This window comes from Borostomias antarcticus (assembly GCF_949987555.1).
Source record: "Borostomias antarcticus genome assembly, chromosome: 22".
In the NCBI taxonomy this organism is placed as follows: domain Eukaryota; kingdom Metazoa; phylum Chordata; class Actinopteri; order Stomiiformes; family Stomiidae; genus Borostomias; species Borostomias antarcticus.
Window position 1 is genome coordinate 15,744,802 of NC_140255.1, and position 18,791 is coordinate 15,763,592.

At 48.2% G+C, this 18,791-nt stretch overlaps 1 protein-coding gene across 1 annotated transcript in view; it reads right to left on the bottom strand.

Annotated features, from left to right (window-relative positions):
• Positions 1-4,669: 4,669 nt before the first annotated feature.
• baiap2b (BAR/IMD domain containing adaptor protein 2b) overlaps positions 4,670-18,791 on the bottom strand; it is a gene marked incomplete at both ends in the record, with an annotated part of 53,331 nt that continues 39,209 nt past the window's right edge. The window contains 8 exons of the mRNA XM_084455819.1: positions 4,670-4,703; positions 5,577-5,614; positions 8,903-9,038; positions 9,325-9,390; positions 9,698-9,899; positions 11,557-11,755; positions 13,093-13,329; positions 14,892-15,044. Coding sequence (XP_084311945.1) covers positions 4,670-4,703; positions 5,577-5,614; positions 8,903-9,038; positions 9,325-9,390; positions 9,698-9,899; positions 11,557-11,755; positions 13,093-13,329; positions 14,892-15,044 — 1,065 coding nt within the window. The remainder of the gene's footprint in view (positions 4,704-5,576; positions 5,615-8,902; positions 9,039-9,324; positions 9,391-9,697; positions 9,900-11,556; positions 11,756-13,092; positions 13,330-14,891; positions 15,045-18,791) is intronic.

Below are 18,791 nucleotides of genomic sequence, written 5' to 3' on the forward strand. Positions count from 1 at the left end.
GCAGCTGAGTAGGTAGAGAGAGTCGTTCAGAGATAATCCATGCACAGTAATGCAGTGCTATTACTGTATGTTGATATGGTCTTGATATGGTGTTAATGGTTTAAAGGTGCAGTATGCGGTTTGTGATTTCCTGTTAGACTCAATTTGTAAAAGATTTTGAAAGATGCAACCGACAAAACCCCTCCCTTCAGGCCTCCCTCCAAAGCCACTCCTTCAAACTGGGAGAAAACAAATGACACTCACTAGGCAGGTAGGTAGGTTGACAGGCAGTTAAGCCATCCAATCATTTCAAGTTGGCAACTCAAAATGATTGGATGAACTTATTACAGTCATGTGACTTGGTTTTAGTGTCAGAGCACTTTATTTATTGATTGCTGTCGGAATATAATGAAAATATAACGTAGTATAAGAAAAAGTGCTTCTGAGTCAACTGTTTACTGCACCTTTAACATGCAAAACACTGCTGCGATGCTGAATTTGTTACTTACGAGGGGTCTCTCACTCAGAAGCGGGCAGACCCTGGCCCCATACTGAAAGATAAACAAAGGCTCTGAGCGTCAACATTCACACTCATCCAACTTACCACAATACACTTATAAAGTACTCAATAAATAAAACCACATTTGCAACATTAAATAACGCTAAACTGGTTGGTAACATTACTTAACAATAAATGTACTGTATATAACTATGTACAATCAAGGCAATCTTTGTTTATGCTTACAGTGAATGGGACAATACAGAGTAATTTAACAAGTTAAAGTTTCCTATCTTTAAACCAGAGCCAAGGTTGAACTCTCCAACACTGGCTCTCTTCTCTCTGTACTGTGGGTTCGTCCGCATTAGTTCAATGTATTCAGTGTAACAAACACAAAATCAACAAAATAAAGTGTAAGAAAAGAGAGTGAGTTGAGAGGCAGGCAGGGCAGGCACATGCAGAGTCAGAGATACCAAACACACAAACACACACGAGCGTCACACAAACACAAATACAGACCACACACCAATGCATCAGACAAACACCAACACAGACAACAGGTGAATGAATCGTAGAGCACTGAGCAGGACAAGGACAGCAGGGGGGGGCAGAGAGAAGAGGGACACCCAGGGACATGGAGACACAGCTGGGGAGAGAGAGACCACCAGGGAGAGTGAGAGAGAGAGACAAAGAGAGAGAGAGAGCCAGAAAGAGAGAGAGAGAGAGAGAGAGAGAGAGAGAGAGAGACAGCCAGGGAGAGAGAGAGACCGCTAGGGAGAGAGAGACCACCAGGGAGAGTGAGAGAGAGAGAGACAAAGAGAGAGAGAGAGCCAGAAAGAGAGAGAGAGAGAGAGAGACAGCCAGGGAGAGAGAGAGACCGCTAGGGAGAGAGAGACCACCAGGGAGAGTGAGAGAGAGACAAAGAGAGAGAGAGAGAGACAGACAGCCAGGGAGAGAGGAGAGGGACAGCCAGGGAGAAGAAGAGGGAGAGACAGGGAGAGAGACATGGCCAGGGGGAGGCTTGCGTGCGGGGGAGAATGTACCTGTGAGTGTGTGAGTAGCAGGAGGAGCAGGCAGGCCAGCAGGGGGCAGTATGGTGTTACGGGTGGGCCAAGGCACAGGAGGAGGAGGACGCAGACAGACTGTACTGAGCTGTACTGAACAGAACTAACAATCCACAGAGACATACACCAAGGCCCATTTACATGGCCACGACCACACGTGGAGGTTCTGCTATCTACGGATGTGGGAAGAGTGGCTAGCGAGGCAGAGCTGAAACAGCTATTTGAATTTCTGAAGCAAAGACGCAGAGTACAAGGGAATAAAAACACATCGCCCTAAACAGTACACATCAAATTATGCTCGCAGCGTGTAGAACTTATAACTATTGTAGAAAGGGTTTTTAAACTTCCTGTTTTAAGTGTTCTATGATTAAACAAATTCATATTTAATTTGTTCCCAAAGCATACTCATCGACAGTACTTAACAAGTGCAGCAATACTTCTCATAATTTCAACCAAAAAGAAGCAAAAGCAGACAATGTTAGTCTCTGACAGTAGATCAATTAGAGACAAATTACTGGGACTCCAACCTTCACAAGGACCGTCTCATTCTCAAGGATCTGACAGCCTTCAGAGTGAGCAGATACTGTATACAGTACATGTAGAGAAACAAACCCAGGTCTCAACTGAAGACAAGATTTATTCAGCTTTTTAAAGAGTAGAAAGTCACCACACATTTTTCAACGTTACACTGTTTTGGTGTCCCCCAAAGCATGCATATCAATAGTTTCCTGTACATTATTCAGATCTTTTTTACAACAACAAATAAACTGCACATTCCAAAAACAAATTGACAAGAGTAAATGATATAGAAATCAAACTGATTTGCCACAGAGAGTGGGTGTGCTATCTGGGCAGTGGTGGCGTTCGTACCTCTGCCTTATTCTAGTGCAGAAAGAAGAAACATTGGCAGCTTCCAGTGGTTTTAACTCAACTGCTTTTGTCTCTAAACGTATCAAAACACAGACGCAGGGTTGGCTAAGCTGGGGGGGGGGGAAGGGGGGGGGGTTGGTTAAACCACACACACACACACACACAGAGGAGGGCAGAGAGACACAGCAAAGAGAAGTGTGTAACGAGGAGGACTAGGTTTTGGTTGGTATGATGTGGCAGAGGTGTAGGCAGGCATACAGTTACTGTAGCTGTATCAGTGGCTTCTTTACTTTGGCAAATTGTAATGATCAACATCAAAATATTTCAAGATCGTAACATTGCAATTGATGGTGAGTGAGGGGAACTGGACAGGACAGGAGGAAGGAACCGCAGGCACTGACTGGACACACAGACGAGCAGACCAGCATCTTTATATAACCACACAGAAAGACAGACGGACAGATCGTCCATCTGAACTCTCATGTCATGCTACTCTAGTCTATAGCATCTTTCCAATTACAAGGCTATTGGCACAGATGGCGGCTGGATGAAGTCCCAAGCAAAGACGAGTCCCAAAATCACAGCAGGAGCCGAACGTGGACAATATCACGATGATGGTCCCATTTAAATATTGCCACAACGTGGGATTGTGCTGTTGGGAGTTTGATAACAGCACCCCTCATCTGGCTTCACAAGATAACCGGCCCCCGTTTCCTGACCCCAGCTAAGGACACAACGCACAAGCCTTCAATCCAATATAACAAGGAACCATTTATTATTCACAAACCATGTTACTGGTACTCACACCTACTGGAGGCACTGTATTGCGTATTCATCTATGTACAGATTTATACGTATCTTATGGCAGGCAACACTGATTGGAGGAGGGGGTGTGTGTGTGTTAGCACCTTTAAAGTCATGGGATAGCTGAGGTAAACGGAGGTACCAGCTGTCTTTTCTTTCATGCATGGACGCTGATGTCGCCTCATGTCCGGTGAGGACGGTCTACTGTCTGTCCCCGTTTCAGCCTTGGTTTTATACTCAAGACAAACACAACGGACACTCGAAGGACCCCAAGAACCATCATGGTAGGCGTGCTTCACACTGCCCGCCATCAGATAAGATAACACACATGATCAAAACAAGTTTTCTATGCTATTAGTAATAGATAACAGTATATGTTTACAGTGGAAGTCACAGAAATACAGAAGATTAAGTCTTTAAGGTGCTATTTGATTAACTGTTATTCAGATCATTTCTGTATGGCACATTTATATACAGTAAACATTCTTGCCGTTCATTCCATTGTCTGGCTGCCACAGATAATTGACTGAAAACCTTTACATTTGAGTTATTTCACTACATGTGATACACAGCCCCACCTTTAGAGGGAACCAGAGACGATCAGAGACTTATAATCTGAAGATGTAGAAGTTGTAGCATACTGTTAAAAACACCCAGCAGCAATATACCCCTGTTCATCATTTTACATAAAATCCTCTTTGAATTACTGATTTAAATTTGCAATACGGATATAAACCCTTTCATACCATCATTCTGATAAGAGTGTTGAGGACTGTTAAAATAATTTTTATTGTTTAGTTTTTCTGGGGAACACCCCTGGCTGTTAATATAAAAACTGTACATGCATGAAAGACAAGCAAATGATGTTTCCTCAGAGAAGTCCGTTCCAGTGACATCAATGAAGATGGCCAGAGTCCATTAGCGTTAGGCTGGGTTGGTTAGTTGGTTGGTTGTTTGGTTGGTTCTGCACGGTGGTCGACAAGGCTTTGATTGGCTATAGGCTCTTTGCACAAGCTCCACTACTTCCTGAAATTCTACAGGCATATTTATTTCCTGTCCTATACCATTGGATGGAAGTGAGTAATCAGGTGTGCAGCACACCTGATCACACCTGATTAATCACTTCCATCCAATGGTATAGGACAGGAAATAAATATGCCTGTAGAATTTCAGGAAGTAGTGGAGCTTGTGCAAAGAGCCTATTAGGGAGAGCGGGTCAAAGGGGGGGGAGGGGATTGGCCTACACTCCAGCCTATCCCTGGACTGGGAGGGAACTTGAGGCGGGGTCTATTGTGCAGTGAGCAGAGAAGGGGGCGGGGGGAGGGGTGAAGAAGTGGTGAGAAGTGGTGTGAGCTGTAGGGGGGGGGGGGGGGGGGTTTGTTGATGGGGGTGAGGGGCGGGGGGCAGAGATGTCTGTCTGTCCTATGCGCTGAGTCTGTGTGTCTGTGTCCTCTCACACTGTCGAGATCAATTTGCCCTCTGTGGTGCTGTGGAACGGAAGAGAGAATCTGACAGGTGGGACACGACTCAGAGCATTTTCATTTGAATCCCAAACATGCTGTTCTACTGTAGGCTGACCTTCAACCTCCCAATGACCTCTGGTAGCGTGGGCTGGTTTAAACATGCTATTCTAATGGCATCTGGTAGTGTGGGGAGGTTTACTGGAGTGGAGAGTTGTAACAAGTCTTCTGTATAAGCTGTCTTACAGTAAACTCAGACAAGGGGGCGGAGCTAGAGGAGCGGTGTGGCATGTTGGAGGGGGGTCAGCCGCAGGGGAAGAGATCAAATAAATTAACAAAATGAAAAAGAAAACTTAAAAGAAAGAAAGAAAACTTAAAAGTAGAGAAATAAAACTTAAAAGGAAGAAAATGTAGGCATAACACAAAGAACAAGCTAGAGCTGAGGAAAGATCCATTCAGGATAAGGAATAGTTGTGAATGGAGGGAGGCGGGTTAAAGGTCATGGGTCGAGATGTACAAGGGTTTGGAGGGCTCAGTGTCCAGGATCTGACCATTCACTGTGAACCGGGCTGGACTGGACAGTCGCTATAGCCCGTGAAATGTTTAAACCAATAACAGAACAGGAAATGACACAAAAAAAAATCCTTCAAATCATATAAAAGAAAAGTGAAACAAGGTCCATGCCCTCCCTGGTGACACCAGGTGTGAGTTTTTGTGCCGACTCTCTCAGGCCTTTCAGGGTTTCTAACGCCTCCCCAGTCTGTCTGCTCTGCACATCTAATGTTATACTTTATAACACACTATAGGATAATATACTCTATGATAACATACTATAAACTACAGTAATATATCATCTATTATAACACACTATAAGCATTTTCAGAGTGGAAACAGTCTTACCTTGTGGGGAAGCGGGCCTCATACTCTTCAAGTCCTTGCTGTGGAGATGACAAACACTTATCAGTCTAAAATGTACTCTTATTTGAAGTTAATCAACCGTTAAGATATTAACAACTGTTTGTTTACTCTGTGCCACCAAGAACAGTAGTCATATTATTACTAACCAGAGGGGGGCAGTAGCGGTACACAACAAAGAGGGCACTGCAGTGCCTGCAATTCAGCTGAGTGAACTGTAGTGTGTGTGTGTGTGCGTGCTGTACCATTAAGAGCTTTGCCACCCTGGGGAACCCCACCTCATCTGCTTACCCACAGCCCTCTACCCTGATCACAACCCTCTACCCTGATCACAACCCTCTACCCTGATCACAGCCCTCTACCCTGATCACAACCCTCTACCCTGATCACAACCCTCTACCCTCACAGCCCTCTACCCTGATCACAACCCTCTACCCTGATCACAACCCTCTACCCTCACAACCCTCTACCCTGATCACAACCCTCTACCCTGATCACAACCCTCTACCCTGATCACAACCCTCTACCCTCGCAACCCTCTACCCTGATCACAACCCTCTACCCTGATCACAACCCTCTACCCTGATCACAGCCCTCTACCCTCACAACCCTCTACCCTGATCACAACCCTCTACCCTGATCACAACCCTCTACCCTGATCACAACCCTCTACCCTCACAACCCTCTACCCTGATCACAACCCTCTACCCTGATCACAACCCTCTACCCTGATCACAACCCTCTACCCTGATCACAACCCTCTACCCTGATCACATCCCTCTACCCTGATCACAACCCTCTACCCTCGCAACCCTCTACCCTGATCACAACCCTCTACCCTGATCACAACCCTCTACCCTGATCACAGCCCTCTACCCTCACAACCCTCTACCCTGATCACAACCCTCTACCCTGATCACAACCCTCTACCCTGATCACAACCCTCTACCCTCACAACCCTCTACCCTGATCACAACCCTCTACCCTGATCACAACCCTCTACCCTCACAACCCTCTACCCTGATCACAACCCTCTACCCTGATCACAGCCCTCTACCCTGATCACAGCCCTCTACCCTGATCACAACCCTCTACCCTGATCACAACCCTCTACCCTGATCACATCCCTCTACCCTGATCACAGCCCTCTACCCTGATCACAGCCCTCTACCCTGATCACAGCCCTCTACCCTGATCACAACCCTCTACCCTGATCACAACCCTCTACCCTGATCACAGCCCTCTACCCTGATCACAACCCTCTACCCTGATCACAACCCTCTACCCTCACAACCCTCTACCCTGATCACAACCCTCTACCCTGATCACAACTCTCTACCCTGATCACAACCCTCTACCCTGATCACAACCCTCTACCCTGATCACAACCCTCTACCCTGATCACAACCCTCTACCCTGATCACAACCCTCTACCCTGATCACAACCCCCTACCCTCACAGCCCTCTACCCTGATCACAACCCGCTTGGCTGTCAGCCCCAGAATGTAGTATCGGCCCCTCATGTGCAGATCCACCTGCCAGAACTCCTAACACCACAGACAGCAGCCCTGCTCTCTCTCCACGTCACCAGGGACAGGGCCGGTTGGCCGGACTGGGTGAATATTTCCTGCCAGTCCGCCCCTGACCAGGGACATCCCCCAGAGACCACCAGAAGTAGAAACGACCATGTGTTGTGTTGTGTTGTGTTGTGTGTGTGTGTGTGTGTGTGTGTGGGGGGGGGGGGCAGAAGTGGTTACATGACCACGTATCCCTACATGTGATCCCACTTCCAGCCCAGGAGGACCAGGGTTTGTGTGGGGTGAATAGTAAGGAGGGCTCTGGTGTTATGTAACCATGCCTCAGCTCTCTCTCTCTCTCACCCCCTCCCTTCCTCCCTCCCTCCCCTCTCAGTGACAGTGGGTATGGAGCGCCCCCCCCCCGAGTCAGCAGGGATAACCCCTCTCTGTATTATTAGTGGGCGGCTGTCAGAAGCACTCGGCTCAAAGACGCAGTCCAATCTGGGCTCTGTCACTTCGCTCTCTCTCTCTCTCTCTCTCTCTCTCTCTCACGCACACGCACACACACACACACACACACACACATGCACACACAAACATAGATGCATGCACACACATTCTCTGTCCCACAAAGGCAGACAGATAAGACACACACACGCATGCATACGCGCAGATACATACTGTACAAACAAACACACACGCACACACGCACACAAGCGCACACACACACACACAAACACACACACACACACACACATAAGAGAGTTGAAGAGAGGGAACTGATCTCCTGCTGATGTAATCTAATGTAGCGGAAGGTTGTCAGAGTGCTGTGTGCAGACGGAGGCGCTGGGCAGCCGGGTGTTCCGGCGGAGGAGACAGCTCGTCAGGATTAACATCTACTCGCTCTAGATGTGTCCTGCAAACGAGCTGGAAGAGGCTCTGCATCGGGACACAATCTGTGGAGAGTCTCAGTGCTTCACCCCGTGCCCCTCCCTCCCCGGCACAGAGAGCAGAGAAACACCTGCGGTCAATCGACGCGGTCAAGGCTGTTCTCTGTCCTGTCCTGTCCTGTCCTGTCCTGTCCTGTCCTGGCCCCGCAGTGCCCACCAACGTCAGGACAGCAGAGTCGCTGCCCATCTTTTGTCGCAGGCTCAAAACTCACCTCTTCAAGAAATACTACCAGGAATCTCCCTCTTAAGCATCTATTCTATTCATACAGTATTTTGTACTCTTGCACTTTGGCTTTAGCACTAGATTATGTATGCTCACTTGTTTTAGAAAGGAGACGCACTTGCTCTTGTGAATAGTAGTACACTGACCTACGTTAAATGCAATTATTATAAGTCTCTTTGGATTAAAGTGTCTGCTAACTGACTGTAATGTAATGTGATGTGATGTGATGTGATGTAATGTAGAACGCTCTCACACGTTCTCATGCCTGGTCCCTCGCGGGTCTCTGCCAGGCATCATGTGTCGTGTGGGCGTGCGTGCGAGAAATAAAGCTTTGATTGATTGATTGATTGATTGATTGATTGATGATGATAATATTAATATTAATAATAAAAAAAAATAATCATAAAAATAATAACAATAACAATGTAATAATAATAGCAACAATAATAATCATAATCATCGTCATCATCATAATCATAATAATCGTAATATTGTAATAATAATACTACTACTACAAATAATAATAGTGGTTTATGGGGCCCCCGGACAGTCTAGGGCCCTTGGAATCATCCTAACATTTCCCCCCGTACAGCTCTCCTGGCTGCCCCCCCCACCCCTCACCTGTGAGAAGCCCGGCCCCGCCACGCTGTAGGGCCGCTGCTGTCTGCCCTGCGCCACGCCATAGTCTGGGCCGGCCACGCCCACATCCTCCCTCTCCAGCAGGTTCCCTGTGCTGCTGCTCTTCCCGTGGTGGAGACTGGAGCGCACACACACACACACACACACACACACACACACACATATCCACACACAAACACACACACACACAAACACACACAAGTCATGTCGAATGACGGCGTAGCGTTACAGTACATTAGAGAGCAGTGTGTCAGAACTACAGTAAGAACAGCCAATCACATTCTGGGGAAGACTGGAGCGGTTTTGGAGACTGTGACGACATGGATGGGTGAACGTCACTGGTCATGCCTGGTGACATCAGCATGGAGGATTTCTCCACACCAGAGGGGCGGACGGACACCTACTTGTTGACTCTGAGCTTGTCGCTGTCTGGGATCACCCGGGTGTAGGAGAAGGGGAACCAGCCGCGCCTGAGCAGGACAACAACAACAACAGATGTGATACTGATGTGATAACAGCTACAGCAACTGTGATAGTACACTCACTATTAAGACTACAAGACAATATGAACTGAGTAAGAATTATTAAGCATATACATAAGCATTCATAAGCAATTGTAACCACTCATTAGCATGAATAACCATTTGTAGCCATTAATAACTGTTAATAACCATCAATAACCATTAATAACCATTCATAAGTCATACAGCCTATCCCAGACCGTGGACCCAAACATTGGTCCTGGAGCAGTGGGCGTCTGGGCTACAGCCGACTCACATCCTGTTCTTCTCATTCTCTCCGTAGTGCCAACCGTCGCGCGCCTCGGGTACCAACAGCGTAATGACGTCGCCGTCCGAGAAGCTGAGCAGCGTGCTGTTGTCACCGGCGGCGTGGGAGAAGATGGCCTGGACCCGGGTGCGTCCGTTCCTCTCCAAACCAGCCGCCATGGAGCTGGACCTGGGCAGGGTCCGGTTCTCTGCTGGACAGAATCACAATCAGAATATGTTTTATTACCAGTTTTTCAACATACAGTACTAGGAATTTGCTTCGTTCGTGGTGCATAACATGAAGATAATGTTGGCCTGGATGCAGGGACTAGGTGTTTCACAGACTAGTTGATTAGTCGACTATCAAACCACTAGTCGACCCTGTGCATTGCTGATCGACTAGTCGTTTACAAAAAAAAAAGTATGTATGTTCAATCGTTGTTTTGCCGTTGGGGACGGCTGTGAGTAGTTCCTCTTCATTGTTTCGTTTTTAATAACATTTATTTATTAATTTTTAATTTGATTATTGACCTTTGTTACTGGGTGGAAAAAATAGCTATAAATTGCTGTAAACTCGCGATTAATCGACTAGTCGACTATTTTGGGGGAGTCGTTGATGACGACTAAAATTCAGTATTCATGAATGCCCTAGAAGGGACGAGACGGGACAGTGCAAAAAAACTAGTACAAAATATGAATGCAAAATAATATTTAAAAAATATATATACAGAATGTAGTGCGGTCAGTGTATATACGGTACAGTGAGTGTGCAAAGTGTAATGTGTATGTGAGGATGTGTGTACAGTATATAGTGTGTATGACGTGGTATGTGAGTGAGGGAGGAGAAGCCAGACTGTCAATCAACACGCACATCATTATTCGTGGACATGTACTACACATGACACACACGAGTAGAAAGTGGGTATGTAAATAGAGGGATATCTTCACTAGAATACAGTACTGATCACTACATACTGTACTGAGCCTGGCAGTTAACGACGTGTATGATGATCGATGATCTCTAAAGTGACTATGTCCTTCAGCTATTTTTACTCTTGGTTCCTCCCCCCGTCTCTGTTCCCCTCCACCCTGGCCTGCTTCCATTAAGACAGTCGTCTCTGTCTCTCTCTCTCTCTCTCTCTCTCTCTCTCTCTCTCTCTCTCTCTCTCTCTCTCTCTCTCTCTCTCTCTCTCTCTCTCTCTCTCTCTCTCTCTCTCTCTCTCTCTCTCTCTCTCTCTCTCTCTCTCTCTCTCTCTCTCTCTCTCTCTCTCTCTCTCTCTCTCTCTCTCTCTCTCTCTCTCTCTCTCTCTCTGACATTTAGATGTACAAGACACCAACAGAACCTTTTAAGCGTGGCATTCAAACTCTTGAAGGTTGCGACCACGCAGGTCTACAAAGGTCTAGCCTACTTCTCATAACAATGCAGCACTTTTAAGTGAAGGCTGAACTCTTGTGTACCTGTATCCTGTTATGCAACATCCCTGTGTGGGAGAGCCCATTCCTCTAACTGACTAGTGCAAGCTACTGTATGCGTTAGGGCAGTGGTTCTCAAAGTGGGGGTGGGGACCCCCTGGGTGGTTGCGAGATGATGAGGTACTGTAATAGCCTATTAACCATAATTATTACGAAAGATAAAAATAATATTTATTTATATAATTTATAATAATACAGCTGCTGCTATTGTAAAATAATAGGCTACAATAGATTGTGTTCTTTGGTTGTTGTTATACCTATCAGTGCGTGTGCGCACCGTTATTTTGGGGGGTCGTGGGCTGAAAGGTTTTGGGAACCCCTGCGTTAGGGGGCTCCTTATCACCGATGCTGATCCCAGATGGTTGAAATCAGGCCCGTCACCTGCCATGGCCTTACCCAGGGTAGCTTTGCTCTTGGCGGGCACCACCTTGCGGACAGGCAGGGTGTTGGAGTAGACCTCGCTGCCCTGTCGGTGTGGCTGGGGCGAGCCCTTGGCATGGGCACCCTTGCCCTCCACCCACTGCTGGTAGTCGTGGACTCCGTGGGCGCCCGCCGTGCCGTTCATCGCCGGCATGCCTTCCGCTCCCATCAGCCTCTGCGGGCGGCAGAAACATATTTGCATATTAGTCGGAGAGAACACAGCTTACATCACCGCGAGTGGCGTTGCGTAACATTCTGCATGGCATCAATTAGTAATGAGAGAAGTAGGGCTCCGCTGTTCAAACTGGGTCAGGAAACGCTGCTCACTGGAGAGATCAGCTGTAATAGAGGATCAGCTGTAATAGAGGATCACAAAGCCTTGTTCCCAGTGCTGCCCTTCTCATGGTGTATGTCTGTTTAGTGGACCGTTCTTATTCAAAAAAATAACACCACTTTGGTCCATCTCAAATTCTGGTTTGCCGTGACGATAACACTGTCAAAGCTGTTAGCTAACGTTAGTGGCGGTAGCTAGCTAGCTAACGTTGTAAATGACAAGCATCTTGAGCTTCCCAAAGGCTTAACAGATGTAAATAATAGTCCCACCACCGAACAAGGTCACAGTTAATTTGGACATTTTGCTAGTTTTTACTTGGACCGAGTCATTGTCCTAGTGACTGAAAATTCCATTGAAAGGGTCTTTACGTGATGTCACTGAATGGACCTGTACTGTAAATGACAATCAAACTGAGAGACAGTGAAATAGGAAGTGCTTAAACTCAAATAGCATTCTCTGAGAACATCACACAGTAAAATATAATGTAGACTGAGTTGTGTAGTTCTGTAGTTCTCATTAGCGGGCCAGGCCACACTGAGCTGCTCTTTCATGGGAGTCCTGTGGATTTCCTTCCAGGAAGTAACCTAAGTTAACGATGCTAACAGAGCAGCTAGCAGGGCATAAGGCCCAAAGAGCCACAGAATTATTTTACTAGCCGCATTCAAATTGACGTGTATATGCAAATCAAGCAAGTGCTAACGACTTGATTTGCATAGCCTGGATAAAGTGGCGACGACAGGGAGCAGCTCTCTCTGTGTGTGTGTGTGTGTGTGTGTGTGTGTGTGTGTGTGTGTGTGTGTGTGTGTGTGTGTGTGTGCGTGTGTGTGTGTGTGTCTCTACTGAGGGCTTCCGTAGCATTGCTGCTCAACACACTCCGGGACTTCATTAAGAGCCTAATTTGATCCTCAGCACACAACCCGTATGTGTGTGTGTTGTGTGTGTATGGGTACGTGCGTTTGTCCGTATCCTGGCGCACTGATGAGATGCACTCTACACATCTTAATCGCCAGATCTCTTCAAAGCTTCCCACTCAAAAGGCAGACAGACTAATAATGACAACGCTAAGTGCAGCGCCAGGTTTAATCACTCCCAAGGCCACCAACTAAAACTAGCTTTAAGACCATGGGTCACTTTGTATATCAGGTAATAAACTATGAATACAGTAGCGACAGACCCACCTGTTGTCCCATCCCACCAGCCGCCATGAGGGCGGCCAGCTCGGGGGGTACGGGCAGGGGCTTGGCGCCGGGCATGGGCTCGGAGATGACCAGGTTGCCCTTAGGGGTGTGGTGGGCGCCGGCGGCTCCCGCCGAGGTCATCTGCTGGGCCAGGAGCATGGCGCGGTCCGGCAGCTTGTTGGGCTCCATGCACGCCTGCTGCCACATGGGGATTTTCTGGGCCAACAGATCCTTCCCCTGGAGAGAGAGATGGAGGCATGGAGGGATGGAAGGAGGGGGGTGGAGGTGGAGAGAGAGATGGGCGGATGGTGGGATGGGATGGATGGAGGGAGGGAGAGAGGGGGTGGAGAGAGATGAAGGGAAGGAGAGAGAGGAGGGAGGAAGAGGGGGGGGTGGAGGAAGACGGTTAATCAGAGGGGAGGGACAGAGGGATGGATAGATAGATGGAGAGAGGGATTGGGGATGGAGGGAAGGGGTGGAGAGAGAGATGGAGGGAAGGAGAGAGAGGGGGATGGGATGAGGAGAGGGAGGGGGGAGGAAGAGAGAGGGGGTGGCGCGCGCGCACACACACACACAGGGAGAGAGAGATAAAGCGACAGAAGGTGAGAAAAACAGGTTCCTGTCTAACTCAGTTAACTCAGTCTAACTCAGTCAGTAGAGCAGTAGGACTTTTAATCTCAGAGTCATGGGTTCGAGCCCCATGTTAGCCACTGCTGAGTATGGCACCCGGGTAGACTACGTTAAAGAGCTACCGGGTTAATACTCCTATCATGTACAAATATTAATAGTATTATTTATTTATTGTTGTGTCTGTGTTTCTCTCACAGAATTCACTGAACTCCTCTCTCTCCTACCCTCTCTCACGTTCTACCTCCATCTCTCCCTCCCTCTCTATCCCCCCATCTCTCTCTATCTCTCTCCATCTCTATCCCCCCATCTCTCTCTCTCTCTCTATCTCTCCCAGTTGGCAGTGTGTATCTGCTGGTGTGTGTGTGTGTGAGTGTGTGTGTGTGTGTGTGTGTGTGTGTGTGTGTGTGTGTGTGTGTGTGGACAGCGTTGTAGTACTGTACATTCCAGTGGGATATTTCTCTCTGCCTTGCAGATGGCGTCTTTCTCTCCTGCTCCTTGCCAACCTAGCTAGCGGAGCCCCGCTGCTTGGCGACTGTGGCTGGCTTACGCAAGGAGCTCGACACTAACGACATGAGTTTGAGTGTCAAATCATGTGGGCGAGAGAGAGAGAGAGAGAGAGAGCGAGAGAGAGGGAGAGGGAGAGAGAGAGAGAGAGAGAGAGAGAGGGGGATCCTGTCTGAAAAGTAGCCCACTCCTCCCACCCACTCCTCTAGGTGACTCATACAATACGCCCACTGTTGCTGCCTGGCTTTGTCTCTGCCGGTCACTGCCTCTCTCAAAACTGCTTTAGAAACCCCCCCCCCTCTCTCTCCCCTCAGTGTCAGCACATCAGGATTGTCTACAGTCTGCCCACACACCCGGGCGCACGCACTCTCTCTCTCTCTCTCACACACACACGCGCGCCTACACTCCCTCCTGGTGATTATCAACATCTGTCCTAAGTGTTCTTATGGAAGTGGGCCACTCTCCTCCTCCTCTTTCCCTCTCTCCTCGCCTCCCTCTCTCTCTCCACTGGGGCCTGTTGGAGGACTGAACACAGCAGAGACCCAGAGAGAAGTGGTGCGCTAGAGCGGCCAGGGTCCGACGGCCCGGACAGCCCGCCTAACACGCTGACGGGGCGTGACGGACGGACATGCGGACAGACGGGTCCAGTAAGTGGCCTGGTTTACCTTGCCGTGGTAGGCGCTGCTGCTCTTGGCTACGGCGCACTGGCGGTCCACCAGGAAGCAATACCTCCTCCTCTCCTCCGACAGCGCTGTCTTGTAGCCCTCAGCGATGTAGCTGTCCAGGTCACTCTGCTTGCCGCTGATGGCCTCCACGTACTGGAGAGAGGGAGGAGGGGAGGAGGAGGGGGAAGATGAAGGAGGGAGGAGAGGAGTGGAAAGGAAAATGGACATGAAACCAGGAGTAGCAACATGTAGTAGAAGTTGACGGTGAAAGATAACCACTGATGTGGGGTCAGATATTCCACCCCAGGCCTCATATTCCAGGCTGGGGTTATAGCGGGGGAATCTGAACCCAGATCTGAGAGAAGCACGAAAACAGCCAATAACAATATCAACAGCTGTATTAGTGCGCTAAGTCAGCGCACTTAATATAGCATTTGTTCACAATTTCAGTTATCATCAGTTATTGTGAGCTCATGAGCCAACTGGCTAGCCCGCTCTTATTGTGCTGGATTAGCATTGGAACTGATGTATCCAGGTGACAATTTATCAGACATTATTTCATGTCATTTCAATTCACAGCTATTTCAGTGGCATGACTAGCTTCTATCCTACCAGTCCTGAACAGAAACAAGCCAGCCACGCACATAAGCCAGGCTGGACCTGGCCTGGTTACACACGGCAGGTTGTAGCCTACAAAAATGACAATACACAGCGATCGATCAGTAGGCTAGCCTAGGCTACTTTATTTTCTGAGAGGATCACATCGTTATTGTGGTTAATTATAATGCAAAGAGGACGCGTAGGCTTTCGTCTACTCGCCACAGATAATCAATATAATAAACCATAGTATTTTAATAATTTGGTGAATAGCCCGGTCTATTATTAATGGCTACACAGGGGACAAAAGGGGAAAAGGGAATATCAAACGTTATTGTCTTTCTGCCTGCTTAAGACAAGCGAGCGACTGCAATGTTAACGGTGTAGCCGGATGGCCGTGATTGGCCACAAACGGCGAAAACTTAATTTTCTGCGACAATGTTTTGGTTAGTGTGGCCTTTATGCCAGTGTGATTAAGATGAAACTTAGGCTACGTCTCAGTGGTGCAACCAAACATCGACACAACTTTAGTATCAAACTAACTAGTTTGAACGTAGTGTTTAGTGTGGACTTTAAGACGGAAGAGGAGATCAGCTGGTGCAACAACCGGCTGCTGGGCTCTAGAATCTCCGAGCAGACCACTCCACTGTGACCCTGCTGACCGGCACAGAGCTGGCATCCGAGCACCTGCGCTCAGCCTCCCCCTGCATCTAAATATAACCCCTCTCCACCAGCTGCCTCTTACCCAGAGAGGCCTCTCCATCCCTGGATAATGGATACAGGCTCCCACGCACCTGCATTAGGCCATTCACCAACCCAGTCATCGCTGTGAGAAAGGTATCCCTGTTCTGGCCTCTCTCCACTGGCTTCGGAGGTGGTTCAGAATCCCATTTACTTGGCAGACCCCTTCTTACATATCAGATAGATAGAAGATACCCCCCCCCCCCCCCCCCGCCCCCAACATGTCTGCAGCACGTTCATTTTCTCTCCGTTCATGGTGTCAGGCTTCGCTCATCTGTCACCTCCCGGCGTGCGTCCCACCGTGTTCCCCGTGACAACCATCTGTCTGTGCCGCTTGGAGGAGCTAACGTGTTACTATGGAGGTGTCTCGCACGCTTCCCAACAGCTACCCAGGCGCCCTGGATCTGCGTACGTCAACATCACCTCTCAGCAAACTGTTTTTGGATGATTTATTTAGGAACAATAGAAGAACCTGTAGAGAACAATAAACCAAACACAGTATGATGAACATTATACCAACCGAATATGTAATCCTGACTACATCACATGGCTTGAAGATCACCAACAAGACTAAACATGCAGCCCGGGCAAGCAGGGTGAAACCTTTTTCATTTTTTCCCTCTCTCCCTCACACATTGCAATTCACTGGCTCACCAACTGTGTCGCCAACTCCCCGTCATCAAAAAACATGTAAAACATGGTATACTATGTCTGAAGGACGTGTAATTTACACACTTTTTGATGTGTGTACTTTACACACTATTCCTTTGATAAATCCCCAAAATGGTGTAAAACTGTAAATTTTTACACAATTTTTTCTCCATTTTGTGTGTAAACTACGATGATAAATGAGGCCCCAGGGAAGCACAGAAAGAAAGAGAAAAAAGACCAAGGAGAGAAAAGCAGTGGGGGGGAAGCCCAGTGGGTTCTGGGTAATGCAGTGTCCAGGGTTCTCTGGGAGGGGAGATACAAGTATGGCCACGCTATGGAACAGAGGTGTGTGAGGGAAATAAGCCCTCAGTCAGGATGACAGACGCGCGGTAGAACAACTGTCGTGTTTGCTGTATGCGCACACGTTTACAGAACGTATTTGCCTAGCGTAAACAACCAAGAGAGGCGTGTGAGGTAAAAAAAAAAAAAAAGAAGAAGGGAGAACTTGGGGTGGAGCGCTAACTTCGAGGCCACCGGCGCAACTCAGGGCTCTCGAGACGACACACCTCTCCACACATCCCGGCTGAGTGCACCCCAGACCGCAGTTCATGGAGGCATGGAGACAGACAGTGCCTCAGGGAGTGTGTGTGTGTGCTTATATAATGTGTGTACACACAGTGTGTGCACCTCTGTGTTTACTGAGGGAATAGGCATGCTCTGTTGCTAATTGCAGAGACTGTCAGGCTCATCGTCATGTGTAAACAGGAGGCTCGCCATGCCAGGGGGGGGGCTGTAGCCCTGAGCCGTCTAACCCGTCTGCTCTTGCGTAGTATCTTTTCACACACTTCATTCCACATCATTTTCATGTTTCATCCAGCCACTGTTCAAACGATGTAAGGCCTGCCATGCGATATAACCCCCCCTCACACACACACACAATCCCTCCTTGATGACCTCTAAGGCAGGTTGACGCGTGGCGCCTTGTGCTTCAGACTTTAGCCCTAGCCTACGCCAACAGCCCCGGGAGTGGGGGGGGGGATTGTTGGGGGAACGTGGGACCCCTGGTTTGTGCTGACAGGAAGCTGAATTGGCAGTAAACAGGATGGTGTGTGTGTGTGTGTGTGTGTGTGTGTGTGTGTGTGTGTGTGTGTGTGTGTGTGTGTGTGTGTGTGTGTGTGTGAGGGAGGGAGGGAAGGGGCGGTAATACCTTGGGGGGGGCGGGGGGACTGAGCAAAACAACTGACCATGTTTGAGTGACCGAAAGCAACCCTTTGTTCTACCCTAGAAAGAACAATCGAAGATGCGGAAATATGTTTTCTCAAAATGGAGAGGTACTGCTTAAGAGTGCACTTCTTTTAGAGAGGTTTGATCGAGTGGTTTATGCCCTTAGGAATACCACGATTGCCATGATTCAAACAAAAAGTTGAATGAGACCCGATTCCACTGTTTTTTGTCAAGCTGAGAAGGACTTGGGTTGATCTGCTGTCAAGACTGCTGGGGGAACATCATGTTCCTCCCTAAGATAGACATCTCTGAAAAATGTTCTAAACCCCCAAAAATTGGGTCACTCAGAGAGAGATAGAGAGAGAGAAAGAGAGAGAGAGAAATCTGTTCTTCCACTTCAATTATTCAGGGTCCTCTCCTATCCCTCCTCTTTTCTCCTCTCCTCTCTGTCCTCCTCCTCCTCTCCCTCCTCTTTTCTCCTCCACTGTAGGGACCAGAATATTCTCTCTAGTATGTTCACCAGATCGATGTGGAGCACTCTGACAATTCATTCTCACAGATGTCCCCGTCTCCCTCTATCCACCACCCCTCTCTCTCTCTGTCTCTCTCTCTCTCTCTCCCTCTATCCACCACCCCTCTCTCTCTCTCTCCCTCTATCCACCACCCCTCTCTCTCTCTCTCCCTCTA